The sequence below is a fragment of the Arvicola amphibius genome, chromosome 2 (assembly GCF_903992535.2).
Source record: "Arvicola amphibius chromosome 2, mArvAmp1.2, whole genome shotgun sequence".
NCBI lineage: Eukaryota > Metazoa > Chordata > Mammalia > Rodentia > Cricetidae > Arvicola > Arvicola amphibius.
The window spans coordinates 46,779,622-46,806,177 of record NC_052048.2 but is presented as its reverse complement, the minus strand read 5'-3'; the positions used below and the strand labels follow the sequence as shown (position 1 = coordinate 46,806,177).

General features: G+C 44.1%; 1 protein-coding gene across 1 annotated transcript in view; it reads right to left on the bottom strand.

Annotated features, from left to right (window-relative positions):
- The window catches only part of Pdzrn3 (PDZ domain containing ring finger 3), a 229,417-nt gene that overhangs the window by 13,690 nt on the left and 189,171 nt on the right, over positions 1 to 26,556 (bottom strand). The window contains exons 4-5 of the mRNA XM_038319199.1: positions 5,209 to 5,456; positions 2,045 to 2,132 (exon numbers count right to left, since the gene is read on the bottom strand). Coding sequence (XP_038175127.1) covers positions 2,045 to 2,132; positions 5,209 to 5,456 — 336 coding nt within the window. The remainder of the gene's footprint in view (positions 1 to 2,044; positions 2,133 to 5,208; positions 5,457 to 26,556) is intronic.

The following is a 26,556-nucleotide window of genomic DNA, read 5'->3' as shown; positions in this document are numbered from 1 at the left end:
ATAGATTTCCTCTAGCTGACTTTCACATGGGACCAAAGGGCTTACCTGACAGTATCGTCCGCTATCTTGACCCTGCTCTACAAAATTAGTTCCCATGTAAGCTTTGAAATTTTAGAAAACATGTTGAAATTTGACACAATAATTTCCCAAAAGTGTAAAGAAACACATGAAAAAAAATTAATCTTCTATCTTTTTCATTTTTCCCAAAGAAAAAGTGAGAAGCAGAACTTGGCTGGCTACTTGGTGTCTAAGTATTTTAAAACTCACCATAGAACAATGGGACGTTGTATACATCTAGACTCTCTGCCCACTATAATACTTGGGGAAAGCTGTGGATTTTTGTGATGTTGTCAAGAGCACTTTAGGAAATGTCAAGCAGTAGCATCTGGGAGCGGCTCCTTTTTGTTGGGAGGTGGCTGCATCCAGTCATCCTATTTATCACCCTATTGTTGAGTATTGTCCTTGAGTAAAAAGTGGTGATCCAACAAGAAGCATGGCCTGATAACCCAGCAACCCTCAGGGTGCAGTAGTGGCAAGCACACCTTGGCTGTAACCAACATCGCTTTAATTGGACTTAACACCCATTCAACAAGAGGGAAACTATGCTGGTACTGGAAACCTGGTTAACTACTCAGTGAGAGTGGAGTCATGGACTCTGAGGAGAACTTACAACTGCTATGCTATTCAACTAGTGTAATCCCTGGTTTATTATGTATCCCGACTATATTCTAAATATTTGTCCTTATGCCCACAGATAAGCGTAGTCCTTACTCCTAATCAAGGGAACTTCTCTTTGCAACAGACAGAGCCCATTACAGAAAACCATAATCATGAAAGTGCAGAGTTGTACAGTCTAGTCCCAAGGGATGCAGTTACAATACAATCCCTGCACGTCACACTAAAGGGCTATTGTGGAAAGGGGGATGGAAAGATGTAAGAGCCGGAGGAGCAGGGAGTTTGCTGCGTGACTGAGCTTCCTAGCAACTCCAGGAGCTTAACTCATAAAGTCTCACTAATATATGACTGCCAGAAAAGGAACTGAACAAGGACAACAACAATAGACATGCTAAAGTGGGTGGAGGAAAGAACACTGAGGCCTCAACCCTACATGAGAACTACGGTCAAGTAAGGAACGTAGAGAGTTGGAGAATTGCCTTCCTTAGAGAAGAGCAGACTGATTTGTTATCCAACACCACGCGTCAGCCTTGAAAACACACCTACAAGTAACATGATGCAGATCAAGCAGGTTGTATTTATGCATTTAGGAATACACACACACACACACACACACACACACACACACACGTGTAACAAGAATTAATGAAGAAAAGGGCCATTTGAAAGAGAGTAAGGAGAAGTAGGAAAGGGAAGAGAAGATGATGTGATTACATTATAACCTCAAAAAACAAAAGAAAATTTAAAGAGTGATGATCATGTGAACAACAGCAAGGTGAGAGGGCATGCAATATTTGCAGTGTGTGCAGGTTTCATGTAGGTTTGTGTGTGTGTGTGTGTGTGAGACTTGCCTGTGTATGCACATGTTGGGCCATATATGTGTCACACGCCTTCTGTTGTTTTCTACTTTATACTTTGAGAAAGAGTTGCTTTGCTGAACCCTGAGCTCACTGATTCAGCTAAGCTTCCTGACCAGTGAGCCTCTAGGATCTACATGATCCTGCATCTTCCAGTTTTTAGGGCTCAGACACATGTCACCATACCTGGCCTTTACGTAGGTTTTGGAGATCCAAACTCAAGTACCCAAACTTATGCAGCAAGCACTTTAACACTGAGCCACCTTCCCAGTCAAGACCCCCTTTTGACAGTGTGCCCTGGGGCCCTGACTATTAGGCTTTGTCCTGAATTAATAGGAGGTGGAAGAAGCTGAGCTGTGCCTTTAAAGGTGGTGGTGGGGGAGTTATTAAGAGGTTCAGATTTTGATGATTTCATTATTATCCGTAAACCACATTCACAATTGCAGAGAACGCTAGCTTTTTATGAGTCTAATGGAGATTCCCCAAGAACAAGAAGCAGCAATGGTTCCTACCTCTAGCTCCAGCTCCTCCCTGTCCATGTCCTGATGGATGTCCCCCATGTAGTCATTCGGATCATAGTATTCATGGGATGAGGGGTGCCTGCAGAGAGACAGAAGGTTGTCAAGACCCTGATTCTTGGATAATTGTCTGTTTTCTTGTCCCCAGCCATCGTCAGGACAGGATCCCCTCCGGATCCCTCTCCCTTCAGGTATGGCTCTCAACATTTCCTTCCCGGTGCTAATTTGAAACCGTACGTAAGCTCATACAGACAGGAACATATGTCTGTGGAGAGTCTGCTGCCTCCATCAGAGCTGCAAAAGGTCTAGAAACTCAAAACAAAAGAACCAAGGAACCTATTACTTTGGTGAAGATTAACTTCCTCTGGAAATGCGAAGATGCAGGTTAAGGGTGGCGTATACCTTGTTATTTCCAGAGTCTCTCCCTTAGCCCGCCATCATCCCTTCATCCTGAGTACACGCAACTGGTCTCTAGACTGAAGAGAGGTCCACTGTTTCCTTTTAATCTCACTGGCAAAAGCTCAAATGTGAGCAACACTCAGATGTATGCTGGTCTCTGGGACCAGTTTCAAGGGCCGTGATGGAAACTGCTGAGCCATTTGCTGGGATGGTGGATTTCAGTTGTTTTGCGTTGGTTCCCCCAGTGAGAAATATATTTGTCACCACAGCTGTGTGCACATGTGTGTGATGTTACACCTCCTTGCAGGAGCCAGTACTCATGGGTACTTGTGTAAGTGTGTGTGTACATCCCTTATCCTACTTGAAAGCCAAGAACACTCATGCTTTTAGGACAACACATGTAACACACAGTTTGAGCCCGGCATCTCCTAGAAATGGTGTTCATGGAACCTCCAGGAACAACAGCGATGGGAATTAAAGCACATTTGGCCAGTAGCTCTGGAGGGGCTTTGAATTGCACACCAGATGCAAATAAAAATTGCCTTTGGCTGGGGACCCAAAGCTGCACTTTTTTTACAGGTCAGGTAGCAATCAGGGGGGCTCTGATAGTCCCTGACAGCCACTTAGTTTTGAAATAATAGGTCAGACATGGGTGGAAGGGCAGGCTGTCTGTTTCCAGACCCATAAGGCAATATATACTGCCTGCACTTAAGGGGCTTTTAGACCTGAGAATCCTGTTGGAAGTTCTGGGCTTTCAATCATCAACCCAACACCCCCCTCCAGCCCCCCAGCTCAACCCCAACAAGCAGTCTTGCTGTTGCCTGACCTCTGGACTTTGTGACATTTCTCAAGTTCCCTCAAGGGGATAAGTCATGTCATGTTAGTTAGACTTAAGAAGAAATTAGGGGTTTGGCTTCTAAAAAGCCTGTCATCCTGACAGTTCAACATCTGAGAGTCTTAAAGGGGCCATCAATAACACAAGCACAAGTCTGGCCTGTAGAGTCAAGTAACTGGTTTTAAGGCCATGCTCAGGGAAAGGGCCAGATGCTTCCCAGGCTCAGCTGGACACTGCAGTATCATGGCTGAGAGGTGAGATCGGGTAGCCCTGCCTTCCCACCAGAGTCACTGCATTATGCTGAGTAGACCCTCAGTCTACAGCACCCATTGTCTATAGGTGAATTAGGGAGCGCTGATCAGGTTTTTAGTCTATAACACCTGATGTCTACAGTGGTGGTTCTCAACCTGTGGGTTGTGACCCCTTTGGGCGTTACATATTGGATATTCTGCAATCAGATATTTACATTATAAATCGTAACAGTAGAAAAATACAGTTATGAAGTAGCAGTGAAATAATTTTATGGTTTGGGGCACCACAACATGAGGAACTATATTAAGGGGTCACAGCATTAGGAAAGCTGAGAACCAATGCTGTCTAGGTAAATAAGGGAGCAGTGAGAAGGACCTCAGTCTGCAGAACCCTCTCTCTCTCCAGGCAAAGGAGGGAGGTGACAGTTCTTTGCAAGCTTGTACACTGTGCGAATGGTGAGCGTTACATGAAGGTCCTGTCTTCTCCCTTTTCATGCTGTCAGCTGCACCAGAATTCACTCTTGTCAACTGGGGAATTAGCCCCGGTTGTGGATGACAGCTAACCACTAAACCCATGAGATGAAAGGCAAGCCTTTGTCTGGGAATTGACAGAACCACGGGAGATGTGTGCATACTTCAGCTACTGGATGACTAGCGGAAATCCAACAGGTATGGCTCAGAGGCTTCCCTGCAAGAGCAGAAAATGCCTTTGAAATAATGCATCCAGACAATTACCTGAACCCCGATGGGGTCGAGATGGGAAAAGGCAGGTGTACCTTGTGTCAGCTAAACAACCTGTGCCTGCAGAGTGCATGGTTTTATGGGGAATGGTTTAGCTGGGCATCTTTCAGCCAGCGATGTTGGTAGCTTTCTCATTCTTGACTTGTTCCTGAATTACCAGTCATTGCCTCCACTTAATTGAAGGCTTACCCGATGACAGGGCACACATTATTCTCATTTAGTCCTATGAGACAGCTATGACTTGCATCTGCATCTTAATACAGCACAGAAAAAAAAAACCAATGCAAAACAGGCTGACCCTGACTCCACAGTAGACATTAGTTTGGGCAGCAAATCTACGTGACCTCAAGTCTCTGAACTGCTTCATGCTTTCTGTAGAAGGTAGAGTTATGGAGAAAGGTATTACTGATGTCTGTTTGATCACAACTACTACACAGTTGGCACATGGCAGTAATTATTTGTATGGGGTAGGTCTGGGTTTTGTGCATGGATGCAGGGTTGAAATGACACCCAAGGAAGCAGAGTGCATAACCTCCAGGGTACTTTCTATACTCAGCAGCTTACTTTGCTGTCTATTTAAAATGACTATCAGCATTCCCTCCAGTGGTAACTAGAAAATCTTCAAATTACCCTTTGCAGTGATTAAATTTTATTCCGACACAACTTTTACAACAGTTGTAAGTAATTTTGTTCTTAGAATATAATTTGAATAACTCTGCTCCAGGGTTATAATAAAGTCATTAATATGTCAGAGCAGTTTTGAGCAGGACTCGATTTATTGCCTCTATAAACAATAAAGTTAAACACAGGCAACTTGGAGGAAAATTATAAGATGCATTCATTTCTTTCTCTCCATGGAAAGGAAGAAGCCAATTTTCCCAGAGTCTTTGGCCATATTCAGCAAGTTAGCAAGCCATGGCAAGGATACTTACTCTTCAGGCAGCAGGTAGGGATCCAGCACAGGTGGGCTGGGAGAAGACATCTTTGTCAGGGCCATGATGTGCTCGAAGGTAATGTCAGTTTGGGTGCCTGTGTCTACCAGCTGAGACTCTGAGGCAGGCGTGAACATTTTGGTTCGAGGTGTCCTTCTCAACACCTGTACCACGATGGGCTCCTTGGCTGTCTTGAAAGCTTCCACGGCCTGGTCATGAGTTGCTCGGGATAAGTCTTTGCCATTGACCTGTCGAGACATATTTAGAATGGGAAGATTATCATAAAGCAGAAACTGGAGAGATCTGTTAGTGTCTCGAGGGCTTCTACGTATAAAGAGCCAAGTGGAAGGAGAATGTTGGGGGTACCCGAGAACTTCAGTTCTCTCCAACGAGTAGCTAGTGGGGAAAGAGGTTGGAGTGGAGGGGTACAGATCTGCCATTAAGTAATAAAGCACACAGCAAGGATGCCTTGGCCTCCACCCAGAATGCCTTTAATGCAATTTCATCACTTGCTCATCTTCCCCATGGAAGAAAAGAGCAGCCTCAGGCTCCACGCCTGCATCAGGGAATAACTAACTAGAAATTAATTATGTTGTTTTGTTTTCATGGTGTGTAGTCTTTCCAGTTTGTGTAAAGTCTTTATTTTCCTTAAAAAGTCCACAGCAAATGTCAAGCAAATAGCATATATAGGCCAGAGGTAGATACACTATAAAGGAAGAAAGAGTTCCAGTGACCAAGCACTAGGCAAATGATAGCTGCTCAATTTTTCAATTTGTGCAGCATGTTGCTGCTCCTATAGCTTCAATGTTTCTTTTTACTGAACGCCTACTATCATCAACTCACTTTTCTAGGGAGCTGAAAAAGTAGAGCTATGTTTCTCTCTGTCTCTGTCTCTGTCTCTCCTCTCCTTTCCTCTCTCTCTCTCTGTCTCTGTCTCTCTCTCTCTCTCTCTGCTATTGTCCCCAGGATGCTTCATGTGAAACCATGGGCAGTTCCTGGCTGAGATAAGACACAGGATGCAAAGCTTTCCAAATGGTACTTACTATCAATACTAACTCCACACAGTTAACACAAGATGAAACCCCGAGAGACCCTTTCTCAAGGGAATAAGTGACAGAAAGTGACAGAATAATACAGCTGATGTCCTCCCCTGGCAGGAACACACTCCTTCTGGGATATATCCTGACTTATACTAAATTTGAATGGGATCTGTATAATATATGATGTTACATATGAACAGCAGACCACTTACCAGAGGGAATTTTCCTAACACATCAATGTTATAGTTTATAAAAGAACAAAGTTGGACAGGAAAAAGAAATACACAATGAAATGGAGTAAGAAGAGAAGGAACTTAGACTGCAGGAGTCTCCAGATGTAAAGGGATTCTTCACAGGAGGCTCTTCTTTTTGTTTGCATGCACACTCTCTTAGATCTTAGAACTAATGGACACACACTCTCTTATATCTTAGGACTAATGCACACACACACTTAAACATATTTAAATATCTGAACTAATGCAGCAGGCAGACTGGTCACCCATCCATCACTTCTTCTGTGTATCCTCTGCTAAGGGATTTCACACTGGTCTCCCTTCCCATCTGATCAGGGTTCTTACCATCACAGGGGCACCCGAGCTGTGTATTCTGACTGACTGGTCTTAGTCCACCATAGTGGTTTTGTACTTTCTGTCTACTCATGGAGAGGCCTGAGACTTAGAGGAGGAATCTGCCAGGAAGCTTGAGGTTGTTTTATTTTTTTTTTTAAATAGATGTGAAATAGGGCTGGCCCTTCTTGGATTCTAGAAAAGCCATTCTGCCTGTGGTGGCCTCCTAGGACCATGTGGAGAACTAAATGGTGAGGCCAACTTAATATATGGACCATGGTCGAGAGGAAAAATAGGGACAACAATCCATTCTGCTGATATAGTCCCTAGATTTCAAGGTGTTTGATTTGGATCTTAAATTTCTATAGTCCAAAACAACATAACATGTATAATATGCTCGGGCATACTGTAAAAGTAGACATAAGCGTTTTCCAATGCTTTCTTAGGATGGCCTATCTACATAGAAAGCCTCTGTGGACATGTGTACTAACGTCTGCATCTTCAGCAGCTTATTGCTACAGAACAATGGCGAGAAGGCTTTACGTACATAAATTCCATAAACCTGTGCTAGAACCACCACGTGAACATTCACACAACACCCAAAAAGGGCTACATGAAGGGCCTGTGCAGTTCAGTCTAAACTAAGAATTCCCCATATCTTGAGGGACTCAATGTGGGGGTCTTCTGAATTTAACTGTGCGGGCACCCGTCACATCTCTTCTACTCAGCAATAGAGAAAGAGAGTGGTCCAGTACTGTCTGAGAAATGCATATCCTTCCATGAAACACGGAATGTCATTGTGCCTAATGTAACATCAGTGCCTAATGGTGCAGTATTCTTAAAGTGCCCCGTGGTTTCCCACGTTCAAGTTCACACCTAAAAAAGCCCAGTGATTTTTCTCTTACATCTCAGGATGACCAGATATATAACTGTGGGGTCAGGCCAGAGGTGGCATCCTGGCTAAGGGCTTGGGATCTATTTCCTTACTGGAGGAAGATTTAATTACAATGTGATGATGCTTTGGATTATTATGAAGTTTCAGATAATATACACAATAGTGTAACATGCCGATGTAAAATGTATTAAAGACTCCAGTGCTGAAGGTCAGTCTAATACCACAACAGCCCCTTTCCCAGGAGAAAACATCCACAAATCACAATCATCGGGCTTCAGCCTGGGGAAGTTACCTTGAGAGGCATTTGTTTACTGGCAGGCTTCTAGCTTCCCGCCCATCTTGTGTTCCTAAACTAACAGTATATGCATAAATCATTTCAAGCTTCAACTTGGAATCCTCAGGGGTGAGGTGTGGGGGTGGCAACAGATAAATTTCAGAGGACTTGACCCCTGCCACACAAGCTTCTTGACAAGGTATTTTCAGGATCATTACATTCCTTTAAAAGACGATGAGACAAGGCGGGAGTTTACTATCCTAGACGATCTGTTTTTGCAGCCAAATTTGTTTTGAATTACCTCGTGCACATAACACTTATTACTCTGTCATCTTGCAATCACATTGCTGAGAGACTTAGCGAGGTGATGACTCTGGTGCATGCTGGCAGCCAACCGAAAATGACAACCTTTATTCTCAGGATTAGCATGGCATCTACATTACACACAACGGTGCTGATGATGGCTGCGATTAGGGATGGGACGCACACCCAGTGACGTTTGGCCCAGTCAAATTAAATATCATTAACTCGCCCAATTGAGCAGATTGCCTTTAAAACACTTTATGCAGCTCTAAAACCAAGTAAATGGAATGTTTTGGAACAAGAAATGCTGATTGCAAAGTTTATCTTTATTATAAATTAAATGCCTAAGTTATTCACCTAAGGCTCTGGTTGGTTCTCCCACCCCCACACCCCCAGGGAATGAGGGACAATTATGGAAAAATCCAATCACTGAGTCTCCGGGCAAATAGCACCATTGAAAATATGACATGACACTAAGGAACCTTAAAGAGATCCTTCAGCGTAAGTTCTTCTGTGACAAGAGATAGATAGGCTCGAGTGTACAGAAGGATTCCTTCCTGGCTCTGAGGAAGCCTGGGTAAACCTACTGCTCTTATAAGGATGTACTCGTGGCTGTCATTTCTATAGTTTGTCATGACAACAAGACAAAATTGGTGGATAGTCCATTGGGGGCCGAGGTTCACTGACCACCCGTCCATCTTTACTCATCTGCTCAATCAACCTGTATTGGCTAGGGCTATCTGTCTTTTGGTTGTCTGAATGCCACCAGAAGTGTTTCTTAGGGAGTATAAAACAACAGTACATAGGCACCACTTCAGAAATGGCCAGAAGACAGCATGGCAGATGGCGTTTCAGTAAGACAATCCAGGAATGGTTTGATTTAGCTCTGGAGACCACATATCCCAGAGACTTAGGACAGTTGCTTCCCCATCACACAGACTGACACAAGAAATCCTACTGCGGTCATACAGTGTTAACTCAACATCCAGGAGTGAGCCAGAGAGGTGGCTCAGCATGTAAAAGTGCCAGGTGTGCAAGTCTCATGACCCAAGTTTGATCCCCAGTACCCATTTTTTTTTAAATAAAAACCCGAAAAGCCACATGTGGTGCCATGCATATGTAATTCAAGGACTCCTATGGTCAGAGTGGAGGTGGAGGCGAGACTTGCTTGCCTGGAGCATCCAGCGTAGCAGCAGGAGCAAGGAGATCCTGCTCCAACAAGGCGGAAAGTGACAACCAACCCTGAACATTACCCTCTGACCTCCATACCTGTGCCATGACAAGCATGTGCCTGCATTACCACACAGATAAAGTGAATAAATAAAGTTGAAAACAAAACTCACGAACCTAGGTTTGCAGCTTTCAGCGTTTGCTGCAACTGAAACGTAACACAAATAAAAGACATGTCCTAGCCTCTTGAACTTAGAAAATATCTACGTATGGGGAGTCATTTGGTTTCCAGAGCCTATTGCAATCACCTCTATTTCCATGACACATGGAAATAACCCCAGCGTAAAATGCTAATGTAGTTTTAAAGCGGAACTGCTATAAATTGTGCCCCTGGCTAAAATCCAACTTTTATAGGGATCATTTAATTAAATACAGGGGCACTGGTTCCATTTTATAAAATATCATACCTCTGTTGTCAAACTAATTAAAACTTTGATTCCACTGAATCAAGAGGTGATGATAAACCACACGATGGGGGAGAGAGGTAAAGGTTTCAGGCCCTGGTTTAGCCTGGATAATTTTTTTTTAATTCAGGAAACTTCTATGTGTCTTAATTTATTTCAAATTTATGATCTGCTCCAGGGTGCAAGGAGTAGAAGAGGCGACTTCTCTAAATGTAGGCGTTATGGCTGTTAAGAAAAAATATGTACCTTGACAAACAAATGGTGTTTAAAAATCATACTGCTGTGAATGACACTACCCTTCAAAGCCACACATACATACAGACAGACAGACACAGACATATAGACAGACACTTACAGACACACAGACATATAGACAGTCACACAGACATACAGACATAGACACACAGACAGGTATACATAGACATATAGACACACACACAGAATAGACAGACAGACAGACAGACAGACAGACAGACAGACAGACACACACACACACACACACACACACACACACACACACCTAGACTACACTTACATAGATCTGGGTTCCTATGCAGTAACCACTTGAACCTACATGGGTAGTCTGGACTCTAGCAGGCACCTCAGACAGTGTCCTTGGGAGTTTCTAAATTTGTCTTAGGAGTTTCCTCACCTGCAAAATCCCCCCTTAATCCTTCCCAGTGTCCTCCACCACTGAATTTGTGGCCTGAGTAATCCTTTCTTTATGTGATATTGGGGTTCAAACTCGGGGCATGCACATAGTCAGCCCAGGAGGTGCCCTGCCATTGAGTTCCTTTCCTGGGAGCTCATTTTCTTCTTTGAAGGAGTCTTCCTTGTGTCTAACTTAGCTACTGAGCATTTTAAATCATTTATGTTTCTTCCTAAATAAGAATATATCTGATGTCTAGGCACTGAATAATAAGTTGATGTATTTTAAAATAATAGATACTAAAAGTCACATTGGCACCTACTTGAAATACTATTTTAAATACTTCCTTCTCTAGTAACGGTCCTATTTTGATCCACATCTCACCCCTCTCTTTAATGTCTAGCCTTGATACCATTACCACAACATCTCATTTTAAACGTGGTCCCTACATGTCCACTAAACTCAGCATGTTTGATGAGTGCTCAAAATGCACATGGGTTCACGCTATTCGAAGGTGATAGTCAATGTAGCTGAGCAACATCTGCTAGGACACCTAATGCTGGCCACTTGGGTCAAGGTGTGCCCACGGCCCCATCTCCCTGTAGTCTGTGTCGATACCTGAGTGACTGCACCAGCATAAAGCACACGAATGTCCAGTGAGAGGATCTGGGACTTATAAGTTATACGGGATCATTGCTTCATAGGTTTAACACAGCATCACAGTACTCTCTGCTTTGGGGCTAAGGATATGCTGCAGACAGGAACTGATGTGCTAAAAAGAAGGGTAAGGAGGCCCTGGCTAAGCTCAGCTCCTGTCCCTGGGTTCTGAACTGTCAGGGACAAGGTGGGGTCATTCAGGTCATTCAGGTGAGAAAAGCCACCTCTCCATATACCCACAATGGAAATAACAACACCAGACCCTCTGCTCTGTGTGACTACTGCTTCTGGCTGAGCAGTGGCAGTGTGCTTGGCCAGGAGGTGAATTGGAGAGGCTGTGATTGCCAGCAGAAAAGGACAGAAGGGCTGGCAAGGATCTTGCTTGTCCAAATTCAAAATAGACACTGATGAACTTCCAAAGCATTTCTTAGGTGCTAACAAAACAAACAAACAAACAAAAAACCCGAAACAAACAACCAAACAATCCAAGACCCTACACTTGTTATGAAAGGGCCCTGTGACCTCTCTAGTCTTGGGGATTTTGAGAAAGTCTTGCTACATTGGCCCAAATGGCCTTGAATTCTTGATCATCCAGTCACAGTCTTCCAAATGCTGAGATTAGCCGAGCTTTGCTGTTTTTAAAGTCAACATTACTGGCTTTACATCTAACTGTGAACACACATGTGGGCACACTGGGGGAGGAGAGGCTGGTAGGCTCGTGCAAGCGTCATATCTGAAGCCTATAGCACTATTTCCTTCTGATATGTTTCATCTTTCTGGTGTAAACTTCTGATGCTTTCAGAAATCGCTTGCATAAACTTTTGGCTCATTAGGTGTTTTCCTCAGGAGCTGCCTGAAAGAAAAAGTCTACCCTCAAGCCTCTAAAAATCAATCTCCCCTTTCTCCCCGCTCAACACAAACAGATTTCTCCACAGAACTGTTGATATGAGGAATTTTAAATAATGTTAAAAAGAGCGTCGAGTAGTGTTTTGCATTTATGTCACCACAATGATTTAAGTGTCAAGGATGATCTTCACGGATCCTCAGGAAGATGTGTAAGAGCTGGGGTATCAATAGACTAAAGTCAATGCCAAGTTCACACTTTGGCTTGTGGACTGAGTGCTTGGCTAGTGGGCACTTATGTGCTTTGTCATCTTGAGCAGGGTATTCAAATCACGGTGTCTTAGTTTACTTACCTGTGAGGTGGGTTAATGGCAGGGCCCAGCTAACTGGGTGTTGACAGAATTAACTAGATCCCGCAGAGAAACCGCTCAAGGCCTTGATCACAGCAAGCAATCTGTGATGATGGTCATTGCCATCAATGACTTGATTTGCAGAGGGAACCCTCCACACGCTGATAAAGTAGGAGTGATAACGGCTCAGAAACCCAGGAGTTAATATTAGACAGGACTGAACATTCCACCTGGCAAATGTGAGGAAAAGCCAAATTCCAAACAAATCACCCAAGAAATCCCAGGAAAGATGTGTTTCTGGGTCCTGTGGTCCATCTGAGGCTTGACATTCTGAACCCCACGTCCTTGGTGCCTGTGCCGGGTCACACACAGAGCTAGATGTTTTGCATATATGATCTGATCCTTGTGTCAGCTTCTTTTCTCATGGCTGTCTTTAAAAAACTGACAATAACGCAACCGAAAAGGAAAAGGGCGTACTGTGACGCAGTCTGAAGTGCAGTCCCCAGGGCAGGGACCATATATCAGAAGCCGTGGCGGCAGGGGGCTACTTGCTCACATCTGGGAGGGTCAGGAAGCACCACTGCTCAGTCAGTTTCCCCTTTCCCAACACTCTGGATGACTTTCCTCCCTCACTCAATTTCCTCTGGACACACTTTTATTCATATACCCAAATGTGTACTTCCTTAATACTCTGTTTCTTAAAGTGAGTAAGCTGACAGTCAAGATGACCATCCCAGTCTTGTCTTCATAGTAAGGCCCACCAAGAAGTAGGTAGGATTAACAACCCTGGCATCTTGGATGCAGAAATAAAGCCCGGTTAGCTAAGCAATCCCTAAATGTTATAGTGCTCATGAATGTTAATATTTGATTGGCCCCCAGACAGTTTTGGATACCCACCCTATCCCAGCCCCTGTGTGCTCAATGGTAGAGAAGCTGAAAGCAAGGGGAGTCTGACACTGCCTGTCAATGCGTTTCTTTCTGAGCTGTCACATCACATCTCGGTGTGCATGTGCCCTACAAACACCCTCCAGGTGTTTTATGAGCTCCTCTGATGGAACACCAACGAAAATGGTGCAGTAAGGACAAAAGCGATGTTAAAACAGGAAAAATAAGAGCAACATCATACACTTAGAAGCCCTTCAGTCCTAAAGAGAGGCAGAGCCATAGAGCAAGTGTTAAAAGATGCTCATTGGATGTAATGTCCTCAATTTCACAAGCTTTTCTTAGCAAGATATTGAAATTTCCTAACACTCTTTACATAACACAAAGGTCAGCAACAAACCAATGGACACCAGGAAAAATCAAAGCTAACAAAGATCTGCTACAAACGGACTTCCTAGCTCTTACAGATTTGTTTTTCAAAATTTTAGACTGATCCAAACAACCAGCAATTGGGTGTTTTTTTCCTTCTTCTTCCTTTGTTTTCCATCCAAAGAAAGAGGAGGATTATGACATATAGCACTTGGTTCAAAACTAGTTTTGGCTTTGCATAGCCAAGTGGTTCGTCTCAGGAGGCAAAACATCCACTGGAAGGAATGTGGTAGGATCCTTCAAGAAAGTGCCGTTGTATGAAACCACATGCTTGCAATGCACAGCCATGGACACTGAACCCCAGATCAGCTGATAGCCTGGTGCCAGCCTAGGGGTAGACCACTGGAATAGGTATTCTCCCTTCTCTTCTCTAAGAGTTGTCATCTTGTCTCTCCAACATTTTAAATAGGTTAGAATAATTATGAGCTATGCTAAGAATTTTAAATGTTCTTCGGACCAAACAAAGGTGCGTAGTGACAGTCACTTTTTGCTTCTCCGAGTTAATAATGATGTTTAGAACTTCTGGGCATCTTCTGTGTACCACCCACTATGCACAGTATTTTACACGCAGTGGCTCATTCATTTAGTTAATAACCCGTGATGCTATGGCCCTAAAGGGCAAGCAAAGCCAGACGTGGGAGCTGCCCCCACAGACTTCACAGTCTGATGAAGAAGGCAGCCTGTAGTAAGTCCACTAGTGGGTGAAGGAGTGAGAATGTGGAGGGGGTAGAGGAGCAAGTGCTAGGCAGAGGGAGCGTCCACGAGCAAGAGATGGTGAGCACAAATAGGATGAGTAAGAGAGAGATAAGGAGGATGAGAATACTTCAGATAGGAGTGTAATCATATTCAAAGGTCCTGAGGCGAGACCCAACATGCTGATGAGGAGAACCTTGTGAACAGAAAGACCGGGATGGTGGAGTGAGGGCTGTTAAGTACTGAGACAGAAAGCACATTGAGGACCCCTGGAAGGTGCACGTGAAGTGGCTTTTTAAAATTTAGATTTTACACTAAATTTTACTATTAATATACATTAAATGTATATTGAAAGTATAGGTTTATAAATATACATATATATAATGAAACAATTGCTATAGTCATATCAACATGTGTACCACCTCATTTATTTACTACTCTTTTCACTATCTTTTAATTAAGTATATTTAATGTCATACCATATATTATATATTATATACTATATACTATATGTATATTATAATATATGTAAATCTTCCAGGAAAGTAGAAAATATTGCGGCACTCTTAATGGGCACTCACAGTTCAAAACAATGTCACACCTGGTGATTCTCTACATTTTCATTATGATTTCCACAGAGAATGTTTTTCCCCCTCCCATCACTCTTTCCCAGGCAGAAGACTGCAGGTCTGGACTCTGCAGGTAGGAGGTCACCCCCTTTGCTCAGGTTTCCTTAGAGCAATGGATCTACACTCACACCAGTGGGGTCACTATGGAGAGCAGTGTTGCATGTGGGGGGAAGGGGCACTAAACTAAAGCACAAAACGTTAGTATTTCCTGAACCCTGCTCAAATCCTGTATGTTTTAATTGCGATTTCTGTTTAGCTTGGTAGGGAAATTTAGGCTGGAGAGGGAAATATTTCCTTCTCTTGCCTTGTGTGAAAATCATTTCTAATTTTCTGATCAGTTCTTTGAGAATCCCATATCATGTGTTTTGATCATGTTTGGTCCTCGAAGATCCACCCACACTTCCATACCAACTTTGTATCCTGTTTTAATTTTGTTTTTTTAAATCTATCCAAACATAATAGTACATGTCTATCATCCCAGCGATGGGATGTGAGGAAGGAGAATGAGGAGCTGAAGGCCACTCTCAACTATCTAGTGAGTATGAGGCCAGCTCCTGCCATGTGGGAACCTGTCTCAAAAAACCAAACAACAACAACGATAACAAACAAAACAAAACACCAACTTACCCTGACTCCAACAAACCAAAACCAAAACCTTCAATCTCGCGCTCCAACACCATTTATAACACTATGAGTACTCCATTGCAAGGCTTGCCTGAACACTAACCTGACGCATGTCTACTGAACCTCCAGAATACTCATTGTTTGTCGAAGCCCTTCCCTTCGAACAGAGACAACTTTTATTACTAGAACGTATAAATCCTAAGTTGTCTCCACTGAAATATGAAGGTACTGAATGGCCACCACGAGAAATTACTGTAGAATTCTGGGAACTATTGGCTGTGCAGGAAGAGCCACTGGAAGTGACTGGAGACGGCTGACTCTGGAGATGGCGATGGGTGAGATTTAGAACCGTCGTGAATCACAAACCAAGTTAAGTTTGTACTTCTTTCTCAGAGATTTATAAATGTGGCTGACGAATGGAACAACAAGAATGATGGTGGCATTCTTGGGTATTTATCACCTGTAAAGTAGGAACTAAAATGACGCGCATTCTTAACTTTGTGGCTGCGGGGGGGGGGGGGCTTTAAAGAACGGCCCCATTATAATAATTGATTCTTGCTTTTTGTGATTAGACCCTGAAAATGAGGATGGCAAAATAATTCCATATTTTAGCAGCAGAGAACATCAGGGATGCAGGAGTGGTGACATGTTTGTAGAAGGAGGCGGAAATTAAAAATGAGTCTTCTGTGGAGAGTGCAAACTGGCTTCAAAGACTACGAGACCTGCGTGGTGTGTGCCAGCTGGTTCAATGGTAGCAACATGTCCTATAGTTAACAACCTAGTACAGAGCCACAGGAGAAACCCCAGAGCCTTTCTGGGCCTTAGTGAAAGTTGGAGAACTGCTCTGAACAGTGATTTTTGTGTGTGTATGTGCACCTCTGTGTGTGTTAGAGAGAGACAGAGATTTATATATATATGTGTGTGTGTGTGTGTGTGTGTGTGTGTGTGTGTGTGTGTCAGAGGTTGCAGAGGTTGTCCTCAATCACTTTCCAACTTGTTTCTGAGTCAGGGTCTCTCACTGAATTTACAGCTCAGGAATTCAGCCAGGTTGGCTGGCCAGTGAGAGCACCAAGGATCCAAGTGCCTTGGCCTCCTCCCCAGGGCTTGGATTACAGACATGTAATCCTTCGACTTACTTGTTACGTGGGTGCTACTGATCTGAACTCTGATCCTCACACTTGGGTAGAAAGCACTTGAACTACTGAGCCACTCCACCAGCCATGACATTATCCTTTATTATGTCAGGAGCCTTGTTAGCCTGACACCAAGGCCTCTTCCATTGTTCCTGATGATCTCAAATGGGCGGCCTGAACATTAGCCATCTTCTTAGACATGGTTCCACCCCTTCTTCCCTAACCATCCTGCTACATCTTGAAAGCAGGATATGGACCGGGAGTCCTTTCCCACCCAGTAGATACTCAGTTAAACCCTCTTGATTTCATTTTCTTGTCTCTGTTTTGGTTACATGGTGATATTGTATCTGGGTGGTGGGTCCTCTGGGACAACCCCTGACTATTGGGTTCAGCAGCAGTCAAACAGAGAAGTCTCTTAACTGAGATCACTAGAAAAGGGTATCTTTATTAGTTTTTCATTGATACAAGATCTTATTCAGCTCAGGGTAACCTCCAATTGATTGTATAGCTAAGGCTGGCCTTGAACTCCGATCCCCCTGGCTCCGGGTCCTAAGGACTGGGATTATAGGCATGTGCCACCACAGCTGATTTATTTAGTGCTGAGGATCAAACCCAGAGCTCTGTGCACACTAGGCAAGCGCTCTACCAACTGAACTGTTTCTGTAGCCTGCAAGTCTGATGAGATGAAATAACCTCGGGAATGCTCCAACAGAGCTCTCACTGAAACCTTAGGGCTTAGCCTAGCTCACTCCAGCAGCCTCTCATTTGCTGTTGAGCATCATGACCCCCCCCCCCAAAGGACTACTATTTTGAAAGGAGGCAGAATCCTAATGTTCGTGGAGATGTAGGAATTAGCATTGTGGACAGAGTCTCTCCAAGAGAGAAAAACCTGCAGCATTCCTAAGATGATTTATTAGACAATGGTAGAGTTTGCTAGAAATCTACCAGGAGGAAATCATCTGGGAAGAAGTTAATGAACCAAACAAAACACTTGATAATGCAATTAGAATTCTAGGAAACGGAAGTGTTTTCCAGAGAGAGAGAGGGGATGGAGGAGTCTGTTGAGAACTTGGAGGCTGAGGTTGGAAAAAGAAATGTAACTAAGTGTTTACAGCGTAAGCTATCGGAGGGTAGAAGGAGAGGATGGGGCTGATGATTCAGTACAGTGAGCCAGGCTGCCCAGCTGGGTGGGGACAGACTCTCAGCTCCGCTTCAGCTGAGTGTTGTGTGGCTCTGAGCAAAGCAATGAGATTGCTAGCGGCAAAAACCTGGATTCCCATCGCAGGGAATGGTGGAGACAGCCATGGGAGGATGCACACATTTCTCTAGTTGCTTTAGGCAACGGTAAATTTCCCCCTGCTTTTGTCTGGGTCTGGGATTTTTTTTCCCCTTTAAATCTCTCCTTAGCGGAGTTTGAAATCAACAGTATAAAGCTCTTGAAGCTTGGCTCTGACCTCATTTCATCCAGACTTACAGATGACCTTACAGGCAAGCATGGTAGCATGGCTTAATGTGCACAGAGGAAATTTCTGGCCATGCCCTTGTCCTGGGCACTGCAATCTAGACTGTATGGCACAGGCTATCTTTGCTTCGTGTGGATGTACAGCTCTAAACAAATATGCATGTTAGGTTGGTGACTGCAAGCCTCATTTCCCCTATATTAGTTCTTTATCAGGATGGGGTTGTGTTTAATATTTTTATTGCTTTCCTCAAACATGCTTTCATTTAAATATACATGGTGGTCACACAGTGCTGTCTACTTTCCTAAGTATTTGCATATGTGCTAACTGGAGTGGTACGTGCTTAATGCGAGCCTGCCCTAGGAAACAAAGCCTGCTCTGGATTGGAGCCAGCCTGTGATATGTGCACACGAGAAAACCTTTACTGAGACACTTGCCCTTGAAGAGCACAGGCTTCTTCTGTCCTGGAGCCTTGTCCAGGTGACAGCTTCATGTTTCCAGCCACAATGCCTGGACCTCAGGCCCTTTGGTGCTCCTAGCCCTTGTCATGGGCCATCACTGCTCTGGGAGAACTTGATGGATGTCTCCCCCACTCTGGGTGGACTGTGAAGATGGTAACCTTGCAAGTTTGGCATTATGCCCAGTGACTATCTCTATCTGGTAGAATGGATATGTTCAACAGATAACTTGAAGAAGTACCGAAATTGGGACACTTTCTCCTAGTGAACTGTGCATTTCAAAAACATCTTGCTCTTCCATATTTCCCTTAAAGTCCATTCTCCATTGTTACCTTCAAAGAAATGACCTAGCACCAATGATACCTGATGATGTCCAAGAAAGTTGACCTTTCTAGCACACATCCATCATTATACCCGTCTCTATGGATACCAATACCCCAATTTTGGAAGCCTGGTTGTTCTCATTCCCTCTAGTACTGCTTTCTCTTTTGGTTCCCAGAGCCTTCAATGTTCATCTGACATGTTGACATTCAAAGCCGCCCATGTCTTAGGGTCCCCAGATAGCACAGATGAATGCTCCCAGCATCCAGTAGAAGAGCTTTCGCTTAGGCTTTGAAGGAAGACTGTAAGGTGCACAGAGGCCCAGGCACCTTCCCACAACTGCTCAATGACAGCCACAAGACCACTTCAGATCTCCCAACAAAGACACAGAGGAAAAGGGTACCTCCTGATGTAGCCCATGACACCAGGGCTCTCAATGTCTCCCTCAGCTGTGGCTCGGAGAACACAATAGGCCTTCAGCAAACAGTTCTTTGGGACAACCTGGTGATTCTAGACTTGGACAATGTGCAGTGGAATCCCTCTCCTTCTTCAACAACATCCAGACGGACTCACAAGTGAGTAAGGCATCACCCCAACACCCCACTTCACCTGTAAAGCGGCAGATCACTTCTGTCTTGAGGAAGGAAACAGAGCTGCTTCCTGTGCTCACGTGGTGAGTTCTAGAACCACACAAAGCCGAGGCACTATACCAGCATAACTTCTTCTCTCTGCCTCGTCGCTCTCTAGAATTCAAGCCACCCAGGGACAGGGACTGTTCTCTCCATCATATGTATGAGGTCAGGTAGGAGAGATCTATTTGTGTGTCCTGGAGGAACCCGTGTCCCACCTGTCACTGAGTCAGACAGCCTGGTGTTATGATCCTGTCTCTGTTATCTCCTGTCTGGGTGACCCCCAGCCAGTCAGCCATTCTGTAGCCCCAAAAGTCTCATCTTTACATGAGTGAACAAGAGCGTCCGCACTTGGAAGGGTGCTGTGAAGATGGTGTGAGAGTCCTGTCGTAAAGTATGCACACGGCTGTCCTTCTCCACAGTAGTGTAACATAAGTATGACAACCAAGTCTTGTGCTGGGTCCTCACTGGCAATTCAAGGATAAAAAAAAAATACAGCACTGAACGTCCCTCAGGTTTGCTTAACTATGGTTAGACAGGGAGTCAGGTTGGTTCTGAAACCCTCATCTGGTTGGGAAGAGGCTCAACTTCTTGTGCTCATCTCTCACTGGTAATTTCTTCCCCCCTCTCCTCCTGAGGGATAGATACTTTGTCATCTCAGGTCTCAGATCCTTCAGTGAGATGTTTTCGTTTACATAGCTGGGGAGAAGTGAGGCAGACACCCGGGACAACACAGAATTTAAATACCTAGCCTGACACTAAAAATGTTAGATGCACAAACTTTCCAGCGAGAGAAAGAAAACCATGGGGGGAATACCAGCTCCAGGGAAACCAGAAGACACCCTTGTCAGAAACACATGGCTACGGCCTATGTATGGAGAGCACAGTAGATGGTGTCTAAGATGCAGAGAGTATGCTCCACAAGCTATGGCTGACAGTCATTTCATAACCAGGTAAGGAAGAACACAATGCAATGCAGATGTGCAACAGGACAGTGACGACGGATGGGGGGGTACTGACATGCTTTTTCACCTCCTGTTGGTGAAAATATTGCTACTAAGGGGAGTAACTTCCCTCTACCTTTCTGCAATGCCCCAAATAGAAAACAGCTGCTTGATAAAGCAAAATTGACTTGTAATCTTCCGAGTTTCCTTTTATTAAGATGCATGCCACTTCTAATGTAATATGCCTTGGCACTGTGGGTGGGTGGGGGAGTAAATGGTTGCCACGTATGGTAAAACAGAAGCGTGTCTGTCAGGGTAAACTGCTTAACACGCTAGGAGAAAAACTGTGATTCCCCCAGATGTCTCTCAAATTAACTCTGCTCCCATTGGTAGGAAGCTGTGCAGAGGAAATCTTGCCTGTGTTATTCAGGTCATGTGTTGCTTTTCACAAAAGAGGCATGTTTGATTCTTCATATTTCTTTAGCTAGAAGCATGCAAATGCTGAGAAAGTGTGTATAAAAAGACGAATTCTAACTGGAGTCTGACAGATGCCTTCTTTCTTTTGCCACAAATGCTATAGCATGGGAGAGAAATTTTACTGCCGAACACTTTATACTAAGAAAAATTAAAGCAGCATTTTATAGCTCTTTCTCCCTCCCCCTTTTCTCTTTCTTTTTCAATGCTGGGGATTTGAACTTAGGGTCTCATTCTAGTACTTTACCACTGAGCTATATCATTGTTTATGCATGTATATATATATATATATATATATATATATATATATATATATATATATATATGTAAGGCAATATGTGTTTGCACATGTGTGGAGACTAGAGGTTAACACCAGGCATCTTCCTTGAGCACACTCCATTCTGTATCTGCTGGGACAGAGTCCCTAAACCAGAGTTCACCAATTTAGCTATCTAGCTAGCCCGAGTTTTATAGGGATCTTTTGTTTCTAACACCATTCACAAGTACCAGGATGGTGGGCTGACATCCAACATTTTATTACTTTGCAAAAACAATTTTTGCATTTTTAAAATTGTGTGTGTGTGTGAATCCTGTGTGTGGCAGTGGGGGTTGCATGTGCGCACCTTGTCACATGTGTGACAGTCAGAGGACAACTTGTGGAGTCAATTCTCTCCTTCCACTGTTATGTGGGTTCTCAGGTCATCAGATTTATGTGGCAAGTGCTTTACCTATTGAGCCATCTTGGGAGCACATTTTATATGTTTTAAAAGATCTGTAGCCAGTCAATCTCATTTCTCTCTATTCCTATTTATAATATAGATCCCATCAGGATCTGGGGGAGGAAGAGATTTAAATATATATGTTCTTGGATCTCTTCTTAATAATTGTACTAAATATTGAGTAAATGCAAAGACATCCAAGGTAATAGCTATAGAAAGAATGGTGCAAGGATACCTATTTGAACTCACTACCCCTTGAGAAAAACACTAACAACACACTGCCAGTTTGATTGACATGTTGAGCATCACATGTTCACAGATGAGCAAAGTTTCAAGCAAACAAAGTGGCCTTGGGGAAGGACTTGCTGTCCCAGCTATCAAGAATTACAGCATAACTATAGAGCCATGCAATAGTCATTGAATTGCATTGATCAACAGGACAGAATAGAAAATACATGAAGAAACTGGCAATTCCTCTTCATGGGTGAAGAGTTGCACTTTTATCGAAGGGCTACTAGAAAATTCATGTATGAAAAAAATGAAGTTGAACTTCAGCATTGTATCATATACAAAAAACCCCAGAAAGACAAGACTGATCTAAATCTGTGCATAAACTTATAAAATATGCATGGAAGAGAATAAAGGAGGCCATCTTTATGGCTCTGAGGTAGAAAACACACTTAACAGACACAAAATGCAAACCACAATAAAAAAGATGCATTTGGTTCCCTGAAAGATGTCAGAGAGACACACAAACCTTTCATGTATGGAAGAGACTTTCCAATACTTCAATCTAATGAGTTGGTACACAGGCTGTACTCTTAAAAGTCCCGAAAGCCAAGAGAAAAAAAATTGGAAAACTCAACAGAGAAATAAAAACTTTAGCAGCCATTTCACACACCAAAAGGAAACTCAGAAATAGAAAATATGCATTATACATAAAATCAGGGACCCCAATAAAAGTCAAGCTGAAGTGACACAATAACTATGAGATACCTCTCCATAGTCACTTGAAAAATTAAAAAGTCCAATGACATCAAGTGTTGGACAGGAAGGAAAAGTCAAGCATAAGCAACAACGTCTCTCGTGGCAATAGAAAGCAAAGCATTAATGGAACTCAAAAGACTGGTGATTGTAGCCTGCTCCCCGCCTCCCAATCCACAGGGGATTTATTTTGAGACCCCCCCACTAGAAGACATGCTGTATTTTTCTACATATGATAATATTTATGGCAAAGACCCAGTAAGGAATTAACTAATAAAATACCATATACTGTACTGAACTCATCCATGTGTGACCTAGTGGAACTTCTTGTTGGACTATGTTCACCTTTCCTCTTAGTGATGAGGTGAATGACCTTGGCAATGGAAACACAGCTGTAGATGACAATATAATCCCTCAGAAGAAGCATCACGAGCTGTGTTGTAGGTGTATCTTCCCAAAGTGGATGTATGGATAACGGAGGTCTGCTGTAGGTAATAAATACTCTCCCTTCAATGTTTTTCTTCCTACACCTATACCTATACCTACACCTACACCTATACCATCAACTTGACAGATTTTGGAGCACCATGGAAACACATCTGTGAGGATGTGTATGAGGGTGTTCCCAGGAAGGCTTAACTAAGCACCAAAGCCCCTTCCTGGATTTGTGGGCGGTACCACCTCACAGGATGGGGTCCTGGATTGCATGAGAAGGAAAGAGAGAGAGCTAGATGCCAACAGTGCCATCTTTTTGATTCTTGGCTGTAGCTGTGTGCCAGCTGCTTCACAGTCTAGCTGCCACATTCCTACCATGATGGTCTGTACCCCAAGACTGTGCACCCAAACAAGCTCTTCTCCCTTAGATGGTTTTGATGAGGTATTTAACCACAGAAGGGGAAAGTAACTAATAAAATTCATCAATGATTCTTTTTCTTTTTGTGATATTGGGAATGGAACCTCGGGCTGCACACATGGTAGGGAGTTCTCTGCCCTAAGCTATTCCCTAGCCCCAGCCGTTGATGCCTCATTGGCGGATCCAGTGAGAATGTAACCTGAACTACCTCCCCTGGAAGTGGTGTTAGCCTTCACGTCTCATCATTCCCGTCAGAGCTATATGGCTCGTCACCAGAAGAATGTCCCTACCCAAACTTACTCCTTCCCAAACTTCTGAAAACAAAGATTCAAAGCAGTGTCTGTCTTAAAAATACATTCTCTTCTGGCAGGAGAAGTCTGCCCATCGCCATCCACATTGATGGAAATGAATTATATTACTGTTCTGTTGGGAGGGGCGGGTCTGTCCAAGCAGGAGGGAGGATGCTGCTGCAGAGGGGGTGCTGTGAGGAAGGCCAATGGTGGCACTGTGGGTGCACACAAACTAAGTATGATTAGCTTTTACAAACAAAACTACAGTAACCTTCTATCTTACATGTGGGAACTGAAGATTATTGGATAGTTTACTTTTTAAAGGTTATTGAGCATGGACTTGGGGAGATGGTGGCTTATGGGTAAGTTAGTCAAGTGTTTGCCTGGCATGTGTGAGGCCTTGAGTTAAATACTGAAAAACAACAGGTTCCCCAGGAGAAGAACTTTTTCAAGCCAACAGATGGCTAAACTTTCCGTCTGGTGCAACGTGACTTCTGTGCTGCCTACGCATCTAACAAGGACTTCCGCAAACCTCCCAGAAAGTGTTAGTCCAGTTTCCTTCAGGATTTTTGGCTTAACCAAGACGTGAGACCAGCGTGAACACATACCGTGCTTCCTGAGGGCTCATGGGACACTAGCCCCAGACATGGTGACTCGGTAGGTCTCAGAGGAGGATCCTGCTGCCCCAGGACCACCTTTGACAACTAGTGATGAAAGGAGACACATAGGGAGTCTCACACTGTCAGATGAACTGTCTTCCGTCTCTACTATTAACTCAAATCAAAAGTAGTAAGCAAAGGCACTTGCGCATTTCTGCCAATGATTTCCCTTCATTTCTGCAGCATCTCAGCTTATTCTTTATCGTGAACTGATGGATATAATCCTGTGCCTTTGGAAAAGACTTCTTTGCTAGGCAGGTGACCAGAGAGGGCAAGGGGACCCTTTCTCTGGAGTTTACCAATGCACTCATAATTCAGCGTGCCCTTGTGTGCCCTTGGTGGCTTGAGGAAAAGGGGGTCATTCTGAGTAGGACAAATTCACTCCTGACATTTGTCAGGGCAGCGCTTGACGGTCAACAGCTCAGCCTGACTACATTTCACCAACGTTGTGACACCTGTCACATAAATGAAGGTGCTTCTGTTAGAAGTCAGTTTTCCTGGCTGTTTTCTTGCTTGACCCCACAGTGGCCCAAGAACACAGGAGATGCGCGCAGGTGAGCCATTGCTCGGAACAGCTGAGGGCATTCTTTTCCATTTACCCCACCCCGGCCATTTAATTGTGACGCCTCCTGCGTTATTAACGAACACAATAGAACTCAGTTATTAAACCTGCATTTCTTTTCCCTTTCATATGTTTCTTCTTCTTACCCGCCACGGTAAGTGGGTGACAGGGACCAAGAGCGAAGGGCTGCTGTTTCTCCTGTAGCTCTATGACACCTGCCTCATGAGAATATACACCCTTCTCATAGGGACGTGGGTTCATCTGCCGTCGCTAAAACCCATCTCAGACCAAAGTAGGACCATTTCATACATTTCTCCTTCAGAATTTGGTAAAGAGGGCTTGATGGTTACGTGGAGGGACTGGGGCATCCCGGAGAACAATGCGAAGCTACTCAGGGGGCTGACATTTTTCTGGGGGGCAGGTGGGAGGCAGGGCTGAAGACAGGGAACGTCCTAGGAGGAAGCCATACAGAGATGAATGGTGTGGGGAGAGGACTTTCCTGGTCGGCGGTCTGTGAAGGGAAAGCCCACTGCAGTCTTAGGAGGGAGGGGAGAAGGTAGGTACGGGTACCGAAAGGGGACCACAGGACCAGGGCAGATGGACATGAAGCTTAGGGAGACATCAGAAGGGGCCCAGTGACACACAGTTCTGAAGGCCACCATTAAGCAGTTCCCTTTATTATAAGTGCACCAGGGAGTCAATGAGCACCACAGACTGAGTGGAAGATCCTTGGCACATGGTTGGTTGGTTGATCGAGCCCTAGGGCTGAGCAAACAAAACAATGAATGTAATGCAGCCCCTCCATACTCCATTCTCGCCGCCTGGGTCCAGTCACAGCCATTGGCTTCAGCTCCTCCTTCTCTTTCTGGATGTCTAGTTACTATACCTATTTCTTTTCTTGTTCCTATTCCTCAAAAACGCTAAAGAATTCAATGTGCCCAGGTTGAAAATATCTGGAGAATGATGAGACTTCCTGCATTCACAGCATAATGGGAAAGGCGACGTTAATATGGTAGCATGGGGATGAAGCATAGGGAGACAGGGGAGATGGTGGTGGGCAGGGCACGGCAGGCGTACTCTGTAAGAATACATTAGTGCTACATGGCGTTGTAGGAATGCTCAATATCAGGACACCAAAGTGCTTGGAAGCACAGTGGAATGCTTTATAGGGACCCGGTGGTATTGTGTGGCATAGTGGGAATTCTCAGTGTAGGGATACACTGGTACCGCAGCGTGGAAACCTGCTATACAGAGATATAGTAATGGGCAGGGCATGGTGGAAAAGATCCATGCAGGGATTCATCAGGGGGCAGCACATGGGGGAAGGGTTTCATTTGGAGATAGAGTAATAGGCAGGACATGGTAGGAAGGCTGTATGTGGGGATATAGCAGTG